The sequence below is a fragment of the Xenopus tropicalis genome, chromosome 7, assembly GCF_000004195.4.
Source record: "Xenopus tropicalis strain Nigerian chromosome 7, UCB_Xtro_10.0, whole genome shotgun sequence".
Taxonomy (NCBI): Eukaryota; Metazoa; Chordata; class Amphibia; order Anura; family Pipidae; genus Xenopus; species Xenopus tropicalis.
This window is the reverse complement of record NC_030683.2, coordinates 99,467,564-99,491,430: the sequence shown is the minus strand read 5'-3', so window position 1 is coordinate 99,491,430 and position 23,867 is coordinate 99,467,564. Positions and strand designations below refer to the sequence as shown.

The 23,867-nt window shown below is 38.9% G+C and overlaps 2 protein-coding genes and 1 long non-coding RNA gene across 3 annotated transcripts; 2 read left to right on the top strand and 1 right to left on the bottom strand.

The window, feature by feature from the left end:
- The first annotated feature begins 387 nt into the window (after window positions 1-387).
- Window positions 388-3,036, top strand: hes5.3 (hairy and enhancer of split 5 gene 3). The gene is made up of 3 exons (XM_002933848.5): window positions 388-787; window positions 885-1,065; window positions 2,147-3,036. Exons 1-3 carry the CDS (start codon window positions 710-712, stop codon window positions 2,368-2,370), a joined length of 483 nt encoding a protein of 160 aa, XP_002933894.1. The 5' UTR covers window positions 388-709; the 3' UTR covers window positions 2,371-3,036.
- On the bottom strand, window positions 797-2,692 carry LOC116412297. The gene is made up of 3 exons (XR_004223647.1): window positions 2,605-2,692; window positions 1,728-1,875; window positions 797-1,048 (listed from the first exon to the last, which is right to left on the bottom strand). It is a non-coding gene; the product is annotated as an uncharacterized LOC116412297 (long non-coding RNA).
- A 1,667-nt stretch (window positions 3,037-4,703) lies between the features above and the next one.
- On the top strand, window positions 4,704-21,715 carry nol9 (nucleolar protein 9). Its single transcript, XM_002933847.5, has 12 exons — window positions 4,704-5,222; window positions 6,713-6,932; window positions 7,226-7,356; window positions 8,721-8,856; window positions 10,685-10,781; window positions 12,038-12,135; window positions 13,054-13,215; window positions 14,378-14,675; window positions 15,855-15,966; window positions 18,310-18,487; window positions 19,054-19,187; window positions 20,114-21,715. Exons 1-12 carry the CDS (start codon window positions 4,980-4,982, stop codon window positions 20,222-20,224), a joined length of 1,920 nt encoding a protein of 639 aa, XP_002933893.2. The 5' UTR covers window positions 4,704-4,979; the 3' UTR covers window positions 20,225-21,715.
- The last annotated feature ends 2,152 nt before the right edge of the window (window positions 21,716-23,867 follow it).

Below are 23,867 nucleotides of genomic sequence, written 5' to 3'. Positions count from 1 at the left end.
TTTTTTTTAGAGAATATGATAAAATTATGATTCACCTAGGGATAGCCAAAGTATATGGTTTGTTGGTTTCCATTCATTGAGTGAAATCCAGTAAAGGAGTCAGAGTCAGACAGACTGAGTTGCTGCAATTCAACAGCCCTATGGGCCCCTGCCCTGAAAGGGACACAGCTCGTCATGCAGTATTTTGCCACAAATAGATACTATCAGCCACTTCTAAAATAATTGCAACAGGTGAATAGCGAGTGTATGTGGCGAATTTTCCCAGCTAGCCCAAATGTGTCTAGCCCTGTGACTCACACATATCATCCTCCCACTCCCCCGTCCATCCCTCGCCTGCAGGCATAACAAATGTAGCATGGTGGTGTTGTATTTAAAACAATCTCCTTGTTATCTCTCAGTTCTGCCTCTGGCAACAGGTCAGAAGCATTGTGGGTGGAACTTTCCCAGGTTCTGACAGTCAGACCATGTGTCCTTTGTACAGCACACACTCCTGACATCTGGGTGGGGGTCCATTCTTTTGGCAACAGAAGCTAATTTCACAGGCATGAATGAAAGTGACTGTTGTCCTGGAGCTCTTCTGATTGGTTCCATGCTGTGGGAAACTCAGAGTAGATGGGGACCCAGGCATTGTCATGCAGACGTGAGGGTATAAAGGCAGAGCTACAGACAACTCTCTGAATGAATCTCTTTTACTAACAGAGCCTATAACATGGCTGTCAACAGTGCAACCTGCCTCATCTCCAGAGAGTATCCTGCAGATAAACTCACTACCAAACAGAAAAACAAGGTAAATGCCTTTCTTTTTCAGGTTGTGTTTTATCCAGTATGTTGCAACATGCCCAGCATTTGGGTAATAAAATAAACATTTTACCTTTTCATTCTAGATAAGGAAACCAATGGTGGAGAAAATGCGCAGAGACCGCATCAACAGCAGCATTAACCAGCTCCAGAATCTCTTGGAGAAGGAATTCCAGCTCCTCCAGCCTGATTCCAAGCCAGAGAAAGCCGATATCCTGGAATTAGCTGTAAAGTTCCTCAAGCAACAGATCTGCAGCCAATCAAAAAGTAAGATTTTGTTATTAAGAATAACTAAATGCTACAAAGCCCAATATCCTCTGTTATTAGCACAGATTCTGCTCAGTAGGGATGGTGTAATCACCAGAGCCCTCTCAGGGAGAACCACGGAGCAACTAAATTATCTATCTCCACTATCAGCCACTTCTTGAATGTGTTAACACTGCCTCTGCCAGACTATAGAGCTACTCTCATTACAGGAAATTGGCATTTCTCCTTTTGAGGAACATGTGATGTTGATTATTGACTTTTCACCTGAAGACAGGCCTGTCTGCGGATGGGACACTCCCCTTTACTTAATCTATAGCCTCAATTTGTGTCCCCAATATAGATATGCCTAAGGCAGGGTGGAATAAGAGGAATGGTAAAGGCAGTAATGGGTTAAAACATATTTTAACATCATAGTTGGAAGATTTGAGACTGCAAAGTCTAGCAGACAGCCCTGCACCCCTTGGTGATAATAAACATTGCATCTAGTTCCTCTTTTTACAGGAAACTAAGTTTAATACAATTGTATACTCAAAATGATAGATATTTTTTGCAACTAATTTGTAACAAACAAGTTTGCCTATAATTTGCCTTATATGGAAATAACTGAGTATTGTGCTTCTGATAGAAAACATCATAAATGAAAAGTTTAAAAGCACCGATACCGTCACTGTATTGTTTTGAAGCCTCTCGTATCACATACTGTTGCCTCGGTTGGTGTGCTATAGAGACAGCTTCCTCAAGACTTGTAACAAGGCGTGCTGGGTTAGAAAAAATACCAACAGTGCTCACAACCATCTATGTGTTCTAAGCCTAAAGAGGGAAGTAGTGGTCCAAACAGAGAAAAAAAGTCCATCAGCGGTTTTTCCAAATAATTTAATATTAGTTATATAATACACTTTACACACTATATTTTATTCTAATGAGGTTGCCATATTGCTCCTTTAAAGTATAATGTTGCAAGGATTTCAGATACTACTGCCTTATTTGTGGGCTCCTCTTTCCAAAAATGACATACTGTATAAAGGCTTGATGTACCTTTAATAGTTTCAGATGACTAATATGATTTATGTTTTTTTTACAGATAATAGAAAAGACTATCAAGATTTCAGTCAAGGCTATTCTAACTGCCTCCATGAGACATTTGCCTTCCTCTCTTTTCACCGTACAGAGGAGGAGATGCAACTTAAACTGATGAATCATTTTCAGTGCTTGGACTCACAGCCCAGAGGCATTTCAGTCTCTTCTTCCCATCAAAAGGGGCCTGGGCCAGTGGCCAGCACAAAGATACTTTGGAGGCCGTGGTAGAGGGCAATACTAAACAACAGAATGATAACACAAGCAGAGGTTATTTGTGTTTTGATCTTTGCTGCCACCCTTGTGGATGATTACATTCATACATTTACTGCTTCATAATGAAGAATATATAGTCTGTACAAAGGATCCTACATTGTTTTGATGGGGCTAAATATATTATGCACTGTATTTTATCTTTTTTTTTTTTTTATTAAAAATGTTTATATAAAGAGATATAATAGTTACCCTGAGGTTGAATGCAGGCAGGCCGGACTTGCAGCCCTCTGGCAATATTGTCCTGAGGAAAACTTGCAAATTCTGCAATGGTTAATCCATGGCACTTAAGATACAGAATTAGATGAAATTTTATAGTAAAGACAATCATGATAAAATGAATGAGTATATATCAGATAGTTCTATCAGTGTGTTAAAATGTCTCTTGGATATGCTTAGGACTTCTACAGTCATACTGAGTCAGCAAAGTACTTACATTGTTCTACAATATTTGTAGGATATCTCTAAGTTATGATTATAATAACTGTGTATAAAATAAGTGGTTCACTGTTGGACCTGTGAAATCAATTATAATATATTGCACAAGTAAGCTGGAAATCAGCTATATAAAGATCATTGTAATAATGGTTCCTATGCAAAAAAATAAAGTGGCCTTTGAATAAACAGCTGTGTGAGATGTCTTCTACTTGCAAAAGACTATGGGGTCAAAATAGGAAACTTCTGGGATCTAGAGAATTTTGCTGAGGGGTGGGTAGTTCTAGTTAGGCCACTGGAAGAGATGCTGGAATTGTAATATGTAATACATCCAAGGATATATTTATTGTGGGGGTGGTGGTGGCACAAAAAGAACACTCCTGCCTAAAGCTCTTTAGCTGTGATTAAACAATTCCTAGGACCCCCTGTCAGAGGGTGCTATCAGTTGTAATTTAACAACAGAGATCTTCATGTCGGGCAAACCTGATTATTAGGCACAGGAAAACAAAGAGAAAACAAATCCTATTTCTTTTGACAGAGAACTCTGTGAGTGAATATGCCTGTATTTACATAGACCTTTCTGATAAAGCTTACTTAGTTTTTACCTTTCCTTCTCCTTTAAATGTATGATACCTCCCTCTCACTGTCATTCTTTTTGAATTGGAAAAGGCTGCATTTGTAATCATTGTTGCAATGAATGAAGAGATTTAATATACTTGGCTTAATGACTGTGGTTAAATGGGGCCCTGCACTGGATATATTCTGTCTCCAAAGTTCACATTCACCTTGGGCAGCATATTGTGTTGTGTGTGACATGGGCCTGCAAAAAAAGGTATATTAAATGAAAGAGACATCAAAGCAAAGGATAAAATAAAGTAAGGGGGTGGTGGCATGGACAGAAGAGGAAAATAGGTACAGGAGGAAAAAGAGGTTCATAGAACATAAGATAAATGAGGAGTTTATTTTTTCTCTAATCCTGGTGGCAGGGGCTTGGGCTGTGCCTGGGCAGGAACCACATGGGTGCGTTGATCTAGTACTCTCCTAAGGTTCTCCTTGGCGAGATCGTCAAGCGAGTGGATCTTCCCCCCGATATCCCCACCTACGGGTGGGCGATATCGGGGAGCTTGAAGTTAAAAAAAAATAATAATCCGATCATTTGGCCCTGGGGCCAAACGACTGGATTATGTAGGCGGCAATGGGGCAGTCGGTTCAGGGACCGCATCAACAAGCCGACGCGGTCCCCGATCCGACTAGATTTTCTAACCTGGCCGATCGATATCTGCCCAATTTCAGGCCAGATATCGGTCGGGCAGCCCGCTCATTTCTGCCCCTACAAGGGCAGATAAGCTGCCGAGTCGGTCCAAGGGACCGATATCGGCAGCTTCTATCGGCCCGTGTATGGGGACCTTAACAGGCCTGCATAGGCCTCAGTTAAAGCAATCTGTCCAAACGATTAGATTAGCCCAATTCGACCCAAAATAAAGGTTGCTAAATTGGACAAAGATTCACTCGTTTGGCAACATTGTCAAATGGGCAAACCTTATTGTGTATTGCTAAAGGTGCATGGGCTACTTTTGGGTGCATTTCTGGGTGAAATTAATTAATTAATTAATGGCAGTACCAGCATAGTGTGCAATGTAGTGGTAATGATCTGCAATTAGGTTCAGATTTTGAAACCCCTAACATGAGCAATTATCACTAACCCTACAGAAGTATCTACTTTTTTACTTGTGACTTACATAGCATGTAATACACCGGAGTGTAAGAGAAATATCTATTACACACAAGTACCCATCCTGGTAATTTAATGGCAGAAACTATACAGTTCCGCGATCTTCAGCGCCCCTGTCCCAACTTCACTCTTCCGCTTCCGGAGCCAACAAATTAACCCAATAGCGTTCATTCCAATAAAGTTATGTTTGAACCCTAGCTGGAAGGCGGAGCAATCACTGTGCTGGCCGAAAAGCGTTAACCGTGAGTTCCCAGGCACATGTAGCGCTGTGAAAGATTAGAAGAGGCAAACACACCCGGATGGTAATGGTCGTCCCTGTGCTGCCACACCGGCGTAGTTTTCAAACCTTGTTCCTGGGTATGCGAGGGGACTGCGCGGGTTGTACCCCAAATCTTTTGTTATGAAGCACCAAAATGCAAGCGCTCGGCACACCGTCTCTTTCAGGTGCAGGCCCGGAAAGAACGGCTCGTCCCGGCACCGCAATGCCCTGGCTGAGCGCTGTAAAGTAGCAGCCGCTGCCGCCGCCGAGCGCCACAAGCTGAAGGGACGCGTGAATGGAATCGGCGACAAGGAGAAGCCCCAGGGGCTCACAGCGGTGTTGGACGAAGATGGTGTCTGTGTTGTGCTCCTGGAACCAGGACAGGTTGGCGGGTTTTTTTTTTATAGATATCTGCTCGTTTACTAATTGCAGTCACATTTACACATGGGCAGTAACCTATGGCAACCAGTCACATTTTTGGCCGCTGACTGAACAAAGCACATCCCTGACTTGTTGCTATGGGTTACTGCCTAGGAGCAGCTTTACCCAGTTAGTAAATAAATCGTACCTTTAGCCCTTCTTTCAGGGTGGACTTTTAAAGTAACCAATCACAATCAGTTGTGTTTGGCAGCAGAAAATAGTAAGAATGCACAGGCTGGAAAGGGCAATTGCATTGTACCCCAAGCATCATGGGCGACACATTGCTGGGAAAAATATTAGTAAGTGTGCAAAGAAGATCCAGTATATTAACTTTTGTTACTTCTGTACATATGGCAGTGCAATTAAGGGGGCCTTCTTGGGTCGATTCTAGTTGCCGATATTAGTCCCTTAGACTGATTCGGCAGCTTATCGGCCCATGTATGGGCATGTGCAGTTCGGGGGGGGGGGGGGTGCGATGCAATGCGATGCCGTGGGTCATTGCCTCCGCCGCTTGTCATTAGCGGCGGGGGCAATGGCAAAGTAGGGGAACTAGTGGTAGGCAGCAGAGGCTTCTGCCTGGCGCCCCCTAATCATTGCGCCCTAGGCAGCTGCCTCTTCTGCCTACCCCTAGTTCCGGCCCTGAATGATGGGCCTGCTCGACCGTCATCTGGCCTAAAATCTGCCAGATCTTGATCGGGCAGGTTTAAAAATTAGTCGAATTGTGGGACCGCATTGGCTCCTTGATGCGGTCTTCGAACTGATGGACGCCTATACCCGTCGTTCTAATTCAGTCGTTTGGCCCCAGGGCCAAATGACTGAATTAGCCTGATATTGCCCACCCGTAGTTGGGGATATCGGGAGAAGATCTGCTTTCTTCGCGACCTCACCTCTCTAAAAAACAGCATTTCAGTTCTTGACGTTACCAGGAGCGGCACTTTGTAACTTCAGCGAATTTCTTCTCGCCTCATGGCAGTAGGACCACTGAAAACAAAAAAAATAAAATGCTCAAAAGTGCACGCTATGTAATTTTATGCTAATTTGTTTTTAGGGTTTATATTATAATATATTATAGTCACATCATTGACTATTTCTATCTTACATTCCCTTTGTTATGGTCTGTGACTGGTAATTTGTACATTTATGTATTTATTTTTTAGATACGTATGCCTCTGGCAGTGCAGTTCAATAACAATTATTTGTAGACATAACTGAACTAGTGAAATCTACTTGTGCTAATGGTGTATACCTCTCCTGTGTAGACAATTCAAAGTATGTACAGACAATGTTTATGTTGCACAGTAATTTTGCTCTTTAAACTTTAGCATCTATTTAAAGACATTTAAATTAAAGGTAACACAATGTTTTTAGAGTTGGTGCTACTCTATCTATCAGTCATGCAATGATTTCTGAAATTAAATTATAAATAACCTTTTTCCCCCTCTTTTTGTTTCCAGAAACTAACTTTCACTGGAAAGTGTAGTTTGACCTGCTTGCATGGCAGTGTGCAAGTGTTTGGCCTTACTATCATCAAAAACCAAAAAGCCTATGACTTGTTCTCTCCACATACACATAGCTGTCTGTCAATCGAAGGACTCAAGTATAAGAAACCACTAAAAACAAAAAAAGAAGTTCGGATGGAAGTGCGAGCATTGCTTAGAGGATATCTGTCAATTGGTAATATATACTGGGGTGTCTTAACCTCTGATAATGTTTTGGGGAATTGGGTATATTTTGAGTTTTCGACTTACGACCTAAGCTGGTTGATCTTTTGGGCTACCAGACCAATTGGACTGGTGTCTGAATGGACAGCTACTGTATGAGCAGCCTTACGTGTGGCCCATATATGGCAATGTTAACATTGTGTTGATCATGGCATCCCATGGCAAGGCTTATTTACCTTCTAAAATAGAACAGTGATTTATTGATATAATCAGCACATTATTTTAACTCTACTTTCTTTGTTTTAGAGTACCGGCGTACAGTAATGAAAAGCTTCACATCTTCAAGTTCTGTTATATTGTTGGAACGCTTAGAAGATTCTACAACAAGTTTTATTCTCAGTCATCCGGATTATGCCAATGTGTTCTCTACAAAAGTGGTACTTTTTCATTTTATCATTCGATTCTCTTGATTACTGGATATGTCTGACACGCTAAGTGGTTTTCTTATTAAATCAACTTTTGTTTAAGATTTCCGTTAAGGCTAGGTTTTGTTTACTTTACATACTACTAACCACATTTCTTTATTGCTTTGAGGTCACTGCAGTTATTTTATTAAGATATTTTATTGGATACTGATGTAGATTTTTGTGCTGTATTTACATAAGATTTAGAATACCAGAATGAAAACTCACTTTTTACCTGTTATAACTAGTAAACATAACCCATGGAAAGGGTCCGTAAATTAGAAGAATAGAAAAAATATGTCTAAGACTCCTCTCGGAGGAGTGCAGATTTTTGCACGTTTTTCTCCAGCAGAGTGCACAGCTAGAGCAGAGTTTCTATGGAAACCAGCAGTGCCATCTCTTCATTGGCTGCTTGACTGGAGAGTGTGTTTGGTATCCTGAGTTGAGAATAACTGGCTCTTGGCCAACTGAGCATGCTCAAAGTTAATTCCTAAGGGAGGGCAGAGGGAGAAGGAATCCTAAGTGATTAAGGGGATGCTGCAGCCTTACTATTAAACTTTAAAGAACTAGAGTGGCAGGTATTTAAAGATTTCATTAACTGTTCGCTAATTAATTTTTTTTTATGGGGGGTTTACATGTCCTTTAAAGGACATGGAAAGGCAAAGTCACTTGGGGGTGCCAAAATGTTAGGCACCCCCAAGTGACTTTAACCGCCTACCTTTTACCCCGGGCTGGTGCCCCTGTTGGGAGAGAACAGCACCAGCCTGGGGTACCTGTAGCGCTTCCTCTTTCCTGTATTGCCGCGCGCGCATGCGCAGTAGAGTGAAAAGCCGAACTTTAACAGAAAAGTCGGCTTTTCACTCTACTGCGCATGCGCCTAACTCGCAGTCACATCTTAACAATACAGGAAGGAGGAAGTGCATCGCCCCCAGGTGCCCCAGGCTGGTGCTGTTTTCTCCTAACAGGGGCACCAGCCCGGGGTACAAGGTAAGCGATTAAAGTCACTTGGGGGTGCCTAACATTTTGGCACCCCCAAGTGACTTTGCCTTTCCTTGTCCTTTAACTGGAGTCTTTTGTAATGCAATGAATTACATTGGGGTTGTTTGTCTAAATGGTGGATCAAAGGGGCTGCATGAATGGAAGAAGTCTTGGAAGAAAGGATATTTGTACATGGTGTTTAATCTTCCTCCATAATTCCTATATACTTGGTTCATGCTTTATATCTGTGGTTTTCAGACTATCCCTGTTTAAGCTTCTCTTTCAGGTTTAACATTTGGTCAGAATTTTGCAGAATTATGCATCCTACTTCAACAGCTCTTCTCTTTCAATTATCACAGAAAGAAAGAAATTCTTCCTTCACAAACAATGCAGTTTTATACTCTGTTGGTGTTGAAAATCGCGATCCTGAAAATGGCTTTAAAATGTCAGAAGAGTGGCATTCAGAGGTCCAAACTTTAGTTAATGCCTGTCTTGGTAAGTGTCAATAATATAATGGCATTGCTTTATGAAATGCTCACTGCATTGGCTGTGCATTAAAACTTCGTAGGTGAACTTTAGCCTTCCATGTTAATGGAAAACTGGGAAGTTATCCTGGGCCTTTGCTACAGAGTTCTTTCTGCTTTGCAATTCCTCTCATGCAACAAAAGGCCTGAAAATACTTTACTCCATGTGGAAGTGTGCCGGCTGTCTCAGGAGAAGGGAGGCTTCCTGCATTTACACTGGGCTGGAGGTGGTGCAAACTTTCAATAGGCTGGAGTACGAATGTAAACTGTACTTAAAGGAACAGTAACGCCTAAAAATGAAAGTGTATAAAAGTAACTAAAATATCATGTGCTGCTGCCCTGCACTGGTAAAAGTTGTGTGTATTCACTTCAGAATTTATATAAATAAGCTGCTATGTAGCCATGGAGGCAGCCATTCAAAGGAGAAAAGGCACAGGCACATAGCAGATAACAGATAACAGATAAAACACTATTGTATTCTACAGAACTTATCTGTTATCTGCAATGTAACCTGTGCCTTTTCTCCTTTTTTCCAGCTTGAATGGCTGGCTCCATGGCTTATTATATAAATTATAGTAGAGTTACTGTAGCAAACACACCAGTTTTACCAGTGCAAGGCAACAGAGTATTATATTTTTATTACTTTAAAGCTCTTTCATTTTTTAGTGTTACTGTTCCTTTAATGAAAGATCACGCCACTATCCGCTCTGCATGAATGCAGAAAGCTCTTGGAAGCTGGGGATAGCTTAGGGGAGGTATTTTACAAAATCAGTGGCACAGTGCTATGTTATTAGAAATACTAAAATCTCCTTAGTAGTGTTAAGAAGGTGTCAGTAATGCTTTAGATATGTTTGTTTCCTGTCTCTGCCCTAATATATATCATTATTGCTTTATAATAAATTGGCAGCTTATCTTTTCAGCAAAGGTTCTGTTTGTTTTAATCCTGTGATATACTATATATGAATACTGCCTTTTTAAACTACATAGACCTCTGTTGCTGTCTATCACTACTGTGTGAAACACCTTGGCACAGTGGGTATGACTGCTGTCTGGGGGCAGAGCATTAAACATATGCTTGTTTCACATTTTCACATGTAAGATACTTTATTGGTTGTGTAAAAAAACAAAACAAAATGCAAATCTGTACTTTTTCCAGCACTGTCTCTATATTCAAATCCCACCAATAATGCATTTAAAAAAAAAAAATCAGGCAGCTGAGCCCTTCTGAGGCACAAGATCCCCAGATGCTAAAACAGCAAACAAAGCTGCTCACCAGCGTAATTTTTAAAAAAACATATCAGGAATGTAGCCTTTTCCCAATGTGCAGGTAACAGTCTATTCAATCAGGTTACTTAGCATGTGGAGATTAATTAGCTTACTTATCAGTGGTTATCTTGAGTCCTGCTATTGTAGCCAATATGCGAACCCTTCTCCTCTGCAGAGCACCAGTATTTTTCAGCTTTTGCTGGTCTTGTGGGCAGAGGGAATCTCAATTTTCTTTAATGTCCCCAGCAAATGGTGAAGGAGGGTGGGTCAGATTGTTCCTGCTTCTTGGGAAAATCTGTGTAGCAGCTTCCTACGTGTTTCAGGTCATGGAACCCTTCATCAGGCCTGAAAAGGCTACTTGCCTGATATGTTTTTTTTTTTAAATTACGCTGGTGAGCAGTGTTTTACTGAATAAGTATTTTTCAAAATGTTTTTAAAGTCCATACTATAGGCGCTTGTGTTTTTTTTTTTTTTTTTAAAAAATCAAAAACAGTATGTCAAAGTAAATGTGTGTCCTGTTGTGTGTTTTTCAGAAGAAGACAATGGTTGCCCTATCATTCTTGTTTGTGGCTCTAAAAATGTTGGGAAATCAACCTTTATTCGGTATCTGATGAACCAGTTGTTAAACCAGTAAGTAAAAATGCACAGGTGAATGACTTCTTTCTTTTTATAATGTTTATCAAGGCTGGCATATATGTTCTGAAGGAGGATTCAAGGACAACAAGAAATGTCCCATTTAATGGGTGCTATTATGTTATGTACCAGCCAATGAACGTAGTTGCAGTTTTTTACATGGTCAAAAAACACTGCTGTGTTGCCTTTTAACTTACCTTTCTCATCTGTCTTTAGTGCAGACTTACACTCGGAGACAGGCAGTATTTTAAAATCCAAACATTTTACTCTACTGAGCGTGTCAGTTTGTGAAGACAAATGCCTGGATGTTGTTGTTGTTTAAAAATTGCCACAAGATGGTGCTCTAGGCTAAATAACTGTACCATTTGGTAAAATTCTGGAAAGGGGAGGCTGATTTATCAATTTTTTCAGTTTGTGCTAAAAAAAAACCAAACCAAAACACAGCTGTGTGCTTACAAATCAAGTGATCGTGTTTTGTCGTTTTAGGGCTACAGGCTTGACGTGTAGCTTGATACTTCTCAATTCCACAATGTGTCAGGTTGATAGCCATTTCTCTAGTGCAGCAGCCTGAGCCCTAACAGACCCGGTGGGTGGGAAATATGCACAGTGGGGTGCAAATGCAGGTATAGTCTTCCTTTCTCCCCACCAGTTAGCTTTACTTGTACTGCTCAATACGCTTAGGGGCCGATTCATGAAAACACGAGTTCAAATCCCGAATGGGAAAAATTCGGATTGGATACGATAATTTCTGAAAATTGCAAATATCACGAAAATGCTTACAAAAAAATCGTATTAGTCATGATATCATATTGGCAATCCGAAAGTCACAAAATTTTCGTACCGAATGATTGTAAACAGTGGCAGAACCTTTCCGAATTTTTTTTCCAAGTGTACAAAAAAGTCACGCAGGCGTGCAAAAAAATTGCAGAAAATACGCTCTGAGCGTTTGAATGAACGCTCCGGGCATTCGTGTCTTAATAAATCTCCCCCTTAGTCTTTGGCTGGTAACTCTGCTGTTTAAATTACTATATATATATATCCTGATCCTTCCAATACTTGCACAATACTAGCACAAGTATATTCAATACATCTCTCCCCCCCCCCTTTTTTTTAATCAAAGGACTATCTTATAATTGGGTTAATTTAACCATGTATTAGTATTTTTCAAAAAATAAATCAAATATTTGTTCATAACATGTTTATAAGATCAGCATTTTAAACATTTTAATAAATTGTTTCCCCTGTTTAAATAGCATCTCTTCTGTTGGATACTTGGATTGTGATCTGGGACAAACAGAATTTACACCTCCTGGATGTATATCTTTGTTGAGCATAACAGAGCCTGTTCTTGGTATGACTGGTTTTTATTTATTTTTTTAATAGGTTAAGTACAGGTATGGGATCTGACTGTAAACCTGTTATGCTGAAACTCTAAGATATGGGAAGGCCGTGTATCCCATTGAATCTATTTTAAGCAAACGCTTTGTAATGATTTAGTGCCTTGTACTTGATCCTAATTAAGCTGTAGAAATATATGTTGGTGGCAAATACTCCTTATATGGAAAACCCCAGGTCCCAAACATTCCAGATAATAGATGCTATTACTGTATTGTTATCCTAAAGCTGTATGGCCCCACAGAAACTATTGCAGTCTGCAGCATGCAGTGGAATACATTGATAATTAATCATACTGGATGTGGGTTTGTGATATGTTTGATTTATGCATAAGACTTTGAAATAATAGATTCTTTGAAGAAGAAGCGCTTTAAATGAACAGTGTAAATTAACTGTTTCCTTTGCCCCTTTTAAAGATGTTGCAAACACAGATATAAAATTGTGCATAATGTAAGGAAACTTAATTCTAAGCATCTTCCCAACTTATATTCGTTTTTAAAAAGTTATTTGTAAAACTTCTAGTAACAAAAAGCAACATCTGTTTGTTCTTTGCTATTCTTTACATGTCCTGTCTACATGTACAATCTATTTCACTGGCAACTTTTGTTACTGGTTTACATGACTCTATGCTTAAAGCTACTGTAAAATTATTTTTCAAAAGGTGGTTAAAATCTAAACTTTCTGATGTTATACACTGACATCAGAAATATGGCTTGAATTGTTCATTCTATTAATTATATGGGATATCCAGATATTTTTGCTCATATGGCATATATATTGCAATATATGATGATGCCAAATGTTCACAGGTATCAGAATCTGAAAGGCTTTAGGTGAAACGTAATCCTTCATGACTTTTTTGTACTCGTTTAAGGTCCACCATTTACGCACCAACAAGAAGCACAAAAAATGGTATACTTTGGGGAAACATCCTGTGAGCAAGATATGGAACGGTTTGTGGAATCTGTTAAATATGTCATTACTTCATATAAAAGAGATGAACCACTATTAATTAATACCATGGGATGGGTTAAAGGTATGTCCATATATATTTTGATTAATGGACACTCTTTATTTATTTTTAAATGTTGCTTTTGTGTTTTGTCTGAAAATAGGTGCATGTATACTATTTAATTTTTCTGGCCAACTTTTAGAAGGATGCTATTTGTTCAGTTTTTCATTTCCAGTTTTCTCTGTTCTGTCATTTTATAATATGTTTGAAATACATTTGTGGCTAAGCAATATCTCACTGTCCTTTTGTTGTGTTAGAATCCCATAACAAGGGACTAGAAGAGGGTGAGTGGCTAGTACAATGTATATAGATACAGGCACAAGTAATTTGCCACATTTGAGCATATGAACACAGGTTATCTGTGTGAACCCATTTTTAATTGTATGAATTATACACAGACTATTGACTTTCTACTTTTATTTGTACTTTTAAGTGTGTAAGCCGAAAGATATAATAAATGGCAGCAAACTCTGCTGAACAGGGCTTTTCTACCCTAGATAACCATTTACAGGCCACTTGTAGTGTTTCAGCTGTGGTACTACATTACACATAGTAGGTGTCAGGATACCTGGGAGTTGTTTACAACAGCTTGACCAACAGAAGTATCCTCTCCCTACAGAAAACTGTGTGTACAGTGTAACATTTTGACTTAGTGATGGAGCCAAGTACAGAAGGTTGTCTGCCACACTTAACCTGGCCGTTAACTGGTTAATATTGGTTGCAGTATCAACCACTCCTGACATGGTTGGCATACTGTTTTGCCTGCATGTGGGATAAAAGTTGCCTATCCGATATGGACAAGGAAGGTTGGAAAATCCTGTTGGGTAAACACCGCCTGAGGCTGTGGATACTGACCTGTTTTACCAAGTCTGGATGAATCCCTTCTGAAATATTATTGGCTTTGGCCCCAAATTGTTGTAAATGGGTGTATCTGTCCAGTTTGGCCCACAGCTTGGGTGTGCAAATACCAGCTGAATTGATTGGATCTTTTTATGTAATGTCAACTTTATAAGTTAAAAAAGTAAGACAGCAGAAAGTAAACTTAAAATCTTGTATTTGTTCACTGTTATTCAGACACACATGAGCAAAAATATTTAACATTAATGGATCATATGTTTTACTAATAAAACAGTATTTTAGGACTGAATAGTAATGTGTGTGTTACTCATTTTATTTTTTTTCTAAGGGTTTGGATTGCTGCTTTTGATTGATATAATACGTCTTCTATCGCCGAGTCACATTATTCAGATAAATGCTAAAGATAGTGACGACATGGAACCTCTCACTCAGAATTACGTTCAGAATGCACCAGGATTTCTGACAAAGGGCAATTCCACAGCCCGAAGAAAAGCCAGGGAGTTTGACTCTTCAGAGGATGAGCAACTGCAGGACTCTTCAGAATACTTGTGTTTCCATTCTCATCCTGGACATCAGTTAGTTGCCCTTGAGGCAGATTTTATTGGGGCAGGAGAAGCTGGTAACGTGTAAGTGTTATCGCTGGATACATTTATTTAACAGGATATTAAATGTTCACCTGTTTCTCTGCTCAAATGCTGGGTACAGTTGTTTCTGTATTTCATCTCTTACACATCGTACCAAATTGGAGCAGTAGCATAAACACTGAATTATTTATGCCATCAACTATGCTAATAATTGAAAAGAACATAACCCAATTCTGCACCCCAATTAGAATATATTGCAGTAACGACTAAAGCTTTAACTATATGCACTAGATTATTGTGTAGAACAGTATCAAAAGCTAATAATAATTTGATAATTTGACACGACCACTCAACTTCTCAACAGCTGCTTTGAGCACACTGAGCATGCGCACCCCAGACAGTTCTAACAGAATCCAGGATAGGAAGCTACTGTAACAAATGTAAAGACCTATATCATTACTACTATAGAGATGCTGAAACTTTAAGCCAGTCCCGCCAGTTTATATAAAATTATATATATCATATAAAATATGGCATTTCTAGCCATATTCATTTTTAGGGTTTAGTTTTCCTTTAAAGGAAAATAAACCTCTGCACTCCTATAAGTGCCCCATTCATTGGAATCCCCAGCAGCATTGCTTTTACTGCGTGGGTCCTTCATATCTGATCTGTGAGTGATGTTTGCCATTATCACACCCAACATCTGGCTTCCTGGCATCACTGACCAGATCCATGTCCACTAGAAGCAAAATTCTGATTGCCCGCTCATTCTGTGTTTTAGCAATAACTTCCAGGGAGCCAGATACTGGATGTAATATGGCCAAATATTGAGGCTGCCAACCCTGGAAGATAAATCTGCATTTAAAGGCATACAGGACCCATGAAATTATAAGTAATGTAGGCTGTTTAGTTGAAAAGGAGAAGGGAGCTCTGTAAAATGGCCAACATTAAAAAAGAAGGGGGTGGGGATTCATTTCTCTAATAAGTTATGGTTATAGCTTATACGTTACATTGCTGTAGTTCAATATACTACTTACCTTCTGTATCTAATATTATTTAGCATGAATGATCCTTTAAAACCCAATTTATTTATTGTATCTTTGAGCAGCATATCACAAGATGCCTCTTAGAATTTTGCTTATTAAAAAACCAAAGTGAAAGTTGGCAGGGTTGACCATTTTATACTTCTAGGTTTAGTTTACCTTCTCTGTTTTTTTCAAGGCGGTGCCATAGTGGAATTCTGCGTGATCTTGCAATGTTGGGCTACCTAAGCAAGCTGCAACATTTTCATCCTGAAAAGGTCATTCCAATTAATAGCTTAATACCATATGAGGTATGTATCATCTTTTCCAAGTTCTCGTCTTTATATTGCAAAATTGACTGGGTGGTGGGAAATGTGCAATATTTAGTATAGTGGTTGGCAAAATAAGCCTTTTTGTTGCTGAAATATTGTGTTTTAGCTCCCCCTCATCCTCTTCTACCTGTACCATTATTGTTAGCGAAGAATGATGGATGCTGTTATGTCTTCTGCAACAGAAATGTAGCCAGATATGTTTTTAGGTACTATGTTCATTGCAATTGCTCTCTGACTTCTACCAGAATATTGTAGTGTACCTGATCGTAAAGAATAGGATGAAAAGCCATGCCAACTTCACTTATTATAATAAAATTTGGGTAGAACATAGCGGAAAAGGATATATATCTGAAAAAATGAATAATAATGTGAATGCACAGCTGATGATATATATTTGCTTGAATTTCTAAGAAATCTGTGAGGCTTTTTCCTTATGTCACATCACAAAAAAAAAAAAAAAAAAAAAAAAAAGCACATACTGTTCTCAGAAGCCATCTGGCTGCTCTGTGTGAGCAATGCTGTTCTTCCAACAAGTATATTTTGTTTATTGTAACAAGCTTTTTCTAAGGGTTTGGATTGCTGCTTTTGATACAAGTTACTGGGTTAAAGATCCTCATACTTCATTAAATGTGATACTACTTAGTTATTTTACTCATGTATGTGGAAGGGTTGTGAATGGTATTAATATTTTGTAGTAATTTATCCAATCAGTTGTATATTGTTACTGTAATTATTTTTTAAGTTTGCAAATGGAATGCACCAAAAAACTCCTGTTTCCATTACTTTTTTCAATAATTATTTGCCACAAGTGAGTACTGGGGATTCCCCTGTGTAAATATAGTGTTTAATGTCCTCTTTAAATTACAGGGTAGATATCCCTCCTGATGAAACCTGAAGTAGATTTACAGTAGCTCTCTGAGTTATAGGAATGCATAGAGTACTATTTAAGCAAACTATCCTTATTATTTGGCTCATAAGATTGTACTTAATGGTAACTAAGCTGCATAAATTCAAATTGGGGTTGGGAGAAATGCAGTCCTAGATTTTTTTTTTTTTTCTAATGCACAAATGTCTTTTAGTAACCTAAAGGTGGCCATACACATGATGATTCTAGCTGCCAATATTGGTCCTTTAGACCAAACCGATGGCACCTATACCCATCATTTTAATTCGATCATTTGGCCCTAGGGCCAAACGACCGAATTAGCCCGATATTGCCCACCAGTTGGTGGGGATATCGGGAGAAAATTCGCTCTCTTGCGGATCTTACCGTGTATGGCCAGCTTTACTCCATGTTACACCAATTTACAGAGAGACTCCCTTTCTAGAAAACCACAGACCCAAGCATATCAGATAACTGATGTCATACCTGCAGTTGCATTATATAAGAAGTATGTTTATGCCTCATACTTGCCCAGCGGGTGGATGAGAAAGGCTTGATGCATATGTACAGATTTATCTAACTGTATACCTTTTTGGATATGCAGTTTTAAGCACAAGTTTGGCATACAGTGTACAATGTGTGAGTGTAACCTGATGGCTAAGCCTAAAGCAAGGGGAAAAAGAGACACTTGGGGTCATTTATAAACACTGGGCACATTTACACCTTGACAGTAGCCCACAGCAACCAATTATTGGATAGATTTTTACAGCCAGCTGCATGTTGAACAGTGAAAGCAATCATCTGATTGGTTGCCATGAGTTACTACCCAGGTGCAAATTGCCTTGTGGGATAGGACCTTAAAGAAATACTGTCATGGAAAAACATGTTTTTTTCAAAACACATCCGTTAAGAGAGCTTCTCCAGCAGAATCCTGCACTGAAATCCATTTTCAAAAACACAGCTATTTCTTGAAATTTCATATAGGGCTAGCCATGAATGAATCCATATCCTGTTGGCAGTAGTGGGGTTCATTATACTACTACAATTTACCAGTAATCAATTTAGGTAACAAATAACCAGCTCTGTGCAATTTTACATGTGGTAGCTGATTCAGTCCAAAAATGTCCCCTGATGGAACAAACCATAATTTCTATGGTTGTTGCAAATTTGGCAATATACAGTGAGGTTAACTTAGCTATCTAAGGTTGCAGTTCTGTAAAATGTTTTAATCCAAACTGTTTAAGATGCATGGCATTCTTTGTTATTTTGCTTTATAGCTTTAAGTATTTTAGCTTTTAGTTTTAAGTATCCCTTTCTCCTTATGACCGGTTTCTCTTAGTGGCCCCCCATTATATCCTAGGCTGAGAGAATGCAGAAATACAGATATGTTTGTGTCAGTTACCTCCTGGTTCTCTAACTAGAGAATATTTGTCTTTTAGGTGCCCTTTAATGCAGTCGCAGTGCGTGTTGCACATTCAGATGTGGCCCCATCTCATATCATGTACTCTGTCAATGCTAGCTGGGTTGGCCTTTGTCGAATACTGGATGATATACACAGTGATAATGATGGACCAGTTATATTAACACAAACCCCCATCTGTGACTGCCTTGGATTTGGTGAGTTTTACTTCTGTTTTACATTTATATTTATTTCTGGTTACCTGGAGGTTTTTTAAAATACCTGTTCAAAATGATGGCCCAATGGTTAATCTCTGCTACAAACTAATCTCCACTGGCAAAAGAAGTGAATTGCTGAAGGAAAGGCATTTAAATAAGATATTTTGGGGAGATTAGTTGCTCTAGGTAGCCTAGCCGCTGGCAACTAATTTCCCCATGACCATTGCCATAGGAGGATCATGTTTACTTGCCTGGCCTCCTGTTGTATACTAATGCTATTTTCTTTGCTTTTTGTAATATGATGGACCAATTGTTCACAGGGCTACTTATTCATGAGCAAATGAGTATTATGGCCCCAACCTGAATGTATAAGATCATTTCATTTGAAGGCAGAAAATAACTAGTTGGTCCTTCTTTACTTTTTCTTAAATATTTAATGCATAGTTAGAGTCATTTACTGAATTAGTCTCTACCATACCTGCAGGGAGCCTGTTTCCTGTATGTATTATCCTTTCTTTTCAGACCTAGGTCTATTGTGCTAACATATACACTATTCATTTCAACAGGAATAGTTCGGGGAGTCAATATGGAAAAAAAGGTTTACTATGTACTTACACCATTGTTGCCCGAATCCTTAAGGGTGGTAAACTGTCTCCTAGTAGGGAACATCTCCATACCACATGCCATCTTCAAGAATCAGGTAAAGTAAATTGTTCCATTTATTTAGTACTATTGAATTTACACACTAGTGAAATAATCATCTAAAAGTCTAAAGGGATTCTCATCAGAGCTTCTTCTAATTTATTCCTAATGCTTCCAAAGTAACAGCAGCACTATAGTCTTCGTTCTATCTATGTGTATACAGTTTATTGCACTGAACATATTCACTGTGTACAGTAAAGCAGAGAAATGGGCTGGCCCTAATAACCCTCAGAACATATACACAGGTTTGCAGTTGGCTAGGTCCTACACAGCATATAGCTGGTAAAGGTTGTGTTCCCCTTTTATAGTTCACTTGAGTATCTTTTTGCTAGGTGCTTTGTTTATTTCAGTGAGCCCACTGGTCTGATATCTGCCTTCATGCATCAGAAAAAAACCAAACAAATCTAACACGTTTACAGGTCTTACAAAAAGGTGTCTTGTTTAGAGTATTACTATGCATGATTACCAAAGCACAAATTCGAATCCCGAATAGCAAAAATTCGCATTGGAAACTAAAATTTCGCGACTTCTTCGTTGCCTTCGCAACTTTTTTGTATTTTTCGCGACTTTTTAGTTGCCGTCGCAACTTTATCGTATTGAACGATCGTAAACGGTGGAAAAACCTTTCCGACTTTGCATGATTTTGGAAGCCTCCCATAGGACTCAATGGCACTCTGAAGCTCCAACCTGGCCCAAGGAAAGTCACGATACTGAAGCTTGAATGAATCCGAAACTTTTGTACTCGGCGCAACAATACGATTTTTTTGCAGCGGCGACGAAAAAGCGTTCATGCCTTAGTAAATCTCCCCCTATGTGTATCCTTTCCTGCATTAATGTTCCTTTTCTATACATGTTAAATACAAAAATGTTTTGCATTCCGTACCTCTTACTAAAGCTATATATATATTTCTATTTTAAATACAGCCTGGTGCTAAAGGAGAAATTCCATATGTAACTTCGGAGTATGATTTTACAGTATCTGGTGCTGGGAAAATGAAGAGGAACAAGCAGTTAAAGAGGAGAGAACATCAATAGAGCCAATTTAAGATTTTTTTATTTTTTTTTTTAAACTGCCTTGGACTGCCATACTTTGCCTTAACATAAACTGTTTAAATTATTCACAGTTGCTCAAAATGAGCAATTAAACCATTACTATGTAAATATTTATTTCCTCCTCGTGTAGACCACTGGTTGTCACAGAAAAGGCAAGTATTTCACAGTTAAATTGTTGCTCAAGTATACTAAAGACCAGAAGTATCAAAGCTGCTGTTCTGAAGACAACATCATCTAGCTGCAGTTATAGATCACTGTTCAGCATAAAGCTGGATGTAAATATAGACATTTAAGTATAAAATATGCTATTATAGGTGCTTTGGTCTGGTATTAATATTACAATTAAGATAAACATTTACAAAGTAATTTTACAAAAGAAACAACCCAAAATGTCACAGTAATAATAGTATGCTGTAGTTGGAGAGCTGGCATTCGGCCTGTGCTTGCAGTGTGTTTATTCTTCACTTAGTATTGAACAGTTGTGCACTAGGATGTCTTCTTTTCCCGTTATTCTGTGCATTAACTAGAAGTTGCCCTGCTGTTTTTATTTTCAGTCCAGCTATGGGACCTGTAATCCAAAATGCTTGGGAATTATCTGGAGTTTTCCAGATAAGGGGTATTTCTGTAATTTGGATCTCCATTCCTTAAGTCTACTAAAAAATCCTTTAAACATTAAATAAACCTTATAGGATTGTTTTGCCTCCAATAAGGATTATTTATATCCTAGTTGGGACCAAGTACAAGGTACTGTGTTATTACAGAGAAAAAGGAGATCATTTTTAAATACCTGTACATTTTTGGGGAATTCTGGGAAGGATGAGCTGGCATACCCATAAAAGCACTTTGCACAACTGAAAATCAGTGTTATCTTTAAAATTATATGGGACCTTGTTTAAAAACATGTTGGCCGAAAATGTGAAAATTTCTCACTGCATTGTACATTGAAACTCTTGAAAGTCATTGGCTGTGCAGAATACTTAATTTACTGAAGCAGGCATTCCCTTCTGTTGCTTCTGTCACACTGGCACAATGAGGGAAGGGAAGAAGTTTTAGAAGATGTTTTAGTAAATTGAGCTTTTGCACCAGCATCTCTGTCTGGGGTGCTGAGTTTAGTTCTGGTTTGAGAATGATCTGTATGTTTTCCCTGTCTGTGTGGGTTTCCTTCCATGCACCAAAAATATACTGACTGGTTAATCAGCTCCTGATAAAATAGACCCCTTGTGTGTGTTTAAATGTTATAGGGATGTGTTTGACTATAAGTTATGGGCTTATTGGAATGATGAACATTCTCCATATAGCATTTCATCTGAACTATATAGGTAACTGATCACAATAACAAAAATTAAAAATGTATATTACTTCCAAAATTGCACAGAAAAGCAGCCTTTTACGTGCATTTCATCATTTCATGCATTTTTTATGTACTTATATGTATGTTGTCCTTGAAATAAACTTTTTTTTTTTTTTAACAAAATACAAAACAAAAAGACAGCTTGTATATATCAGGCAGGTTTAAAAAGTCCATCATGCTTAATGTGGTCCACCACGAGGGTGGCCAAATCTGGAGGTCACCAAATGAGTGGATACCACAATGCATGCCCAACTGTTACCTCCTTGACACCCCTGATAACCTTTTGCTGTAGGTGAACCTTTGGAGGACCTTCAACTTTTTATGCCCAAATTACTGGGATCTTTGGACTCCTATGTAGATTAACATCCTGTCTGATATCTAGTATAAATAAATTTAAAGCAACTGGACTTGTTTGGTAATCATTGAAGACGATTACCAAACAAGTCCAATTGCTTTAAATTTATTTATACTAGATATACCATGACCTGGATGAATGAAAATCTTCATAGACATCCTGTCTGATATTCAAGTGATGCAAAGTCACTGTGCACTCTGTATAAGTGCACATGGAACTTTTACATGTTACATTATCTAAGTGTATTAAAGACTGAGGGTGGGAGGAAACCATTTTTGTTTATTTTTGTATGGCATAAAACACTGTACATGTAAAGCTGAGTAATACATTTATTTGTATTTTCTTTGGTGTTATGTGTATGCAAGCTCTTTGCTGCCTACCCTTCTCATGTTTGCCAGTGTATTATATTATATATTTCATGTTAAAGGGATTCTGTCATGATTTTTATGGTGTATTTTATATTGCTAAATACTAATATTGATGTGTAGACCGCAGTCTCAGTGCATTGTGTCTGAGCTCTTAGAAGAAGCCATCACTACACAAAAGAACTGCTTTTAAAAACCGCATTGTCTCTCCTACTCCCACGTAACTGGAGGAAACATGAACTGGGTGAGCCAAACTTGGATTGGGAGGGAAACAATTGCAGTGCAGCACTAAGGGCTCTGGCACACGGGGAGATTAGTCGCCCGCGACAAATCTCCCTTGTCACAGGCGAACATGTAAGTCGCCGGTGGGATGGTACACCCTCGCGAGGCATTTTCGGTGATTTGCCGAAATCGCGCCGCCGCGTGTGCCATCCCACTGGAAACTTACATGTTCGCCAGTGGGATGGCAACTGATGACTCTCTGATGGCAACTCTGGGAGATTAGTCGCCCGCGAACAGGGAGATTTGTCGCGGGCGTCTAATCTCCCCGTGTGCCAGAGCCCTAAGGGTGAAGAAGCACAGAGCTACTAGTAGCAGCTACTCGTTGTGGCTACTTAAATAGACAATCCTGATAATTTACTGATAATTGTCTCTACGTGTGTTTTAGCAGAGGCAATCCTCAGTTTATGTCTATGGCAGGGTATTTTCTGGCGTTGAGTAGCTGTGAAATAGTAGCTCCATGTGTCTTCACCCTAAGAACATGTCTAGCCCCACAGCAAATTTAAATATTTAAAAAAACTGTTTGCTCTTTTGAAGAATTTTTTAATGCAGGGATCATCTGAAGAGCACTATTAAAGGATGCAGGTTTTCCCATGACAGAATCCATTCAATAATTACCTTGCAGTTGCACAGTTGTTAATAGCATGATCTGTTTTTGCATATTACAGTTGATTCAAACTAGGTTCCAGGTGCATTTTGCTCTTTGTTACACTATGCCAGATGACTGCCATGAATGCAGTAAGTAGCATTAACCCACTTGGCATTACTGGCACTTCCATTTTTGTGCCATGGCGAGACCAAGAGGAAGATATTTTTTAAGTAAAAACAGTGTTACTGCAGATATAGCTGGCATTTCAAAGTAAATGTATTGCATAACTGGCATTTGGCTGGCTGTGCCCTCTTTATGTATCTGAGCATCACATTGCAAATCCTTATTGCAAAAGGGTTATATTTTTTTCTTTTTTTTTGCTTGCAATGTAAGTGAATGTCTGATTGTCCTTTGTTGGATTTATGTTAATACATCCCACTTACCACTTAGAAGGAAGAGAACCCACCAGATTCCAGCAAATAACGTACTTTGTTCCAGGCCATTGCTAAGGCAAATATGGTTACTTTTACGGTCTCTTAGCAGTTAGGCATCTCACTTCTGCTTCTGCAATCTTACTTGGCTACTGTCAAATATAAAAAATCAAACATCAGTTCAAAGTTGAAAAATGTTATTTAGAAGGCATATTTGGACAAGACATTTCTACCCTAATATATAAATATTTTGTT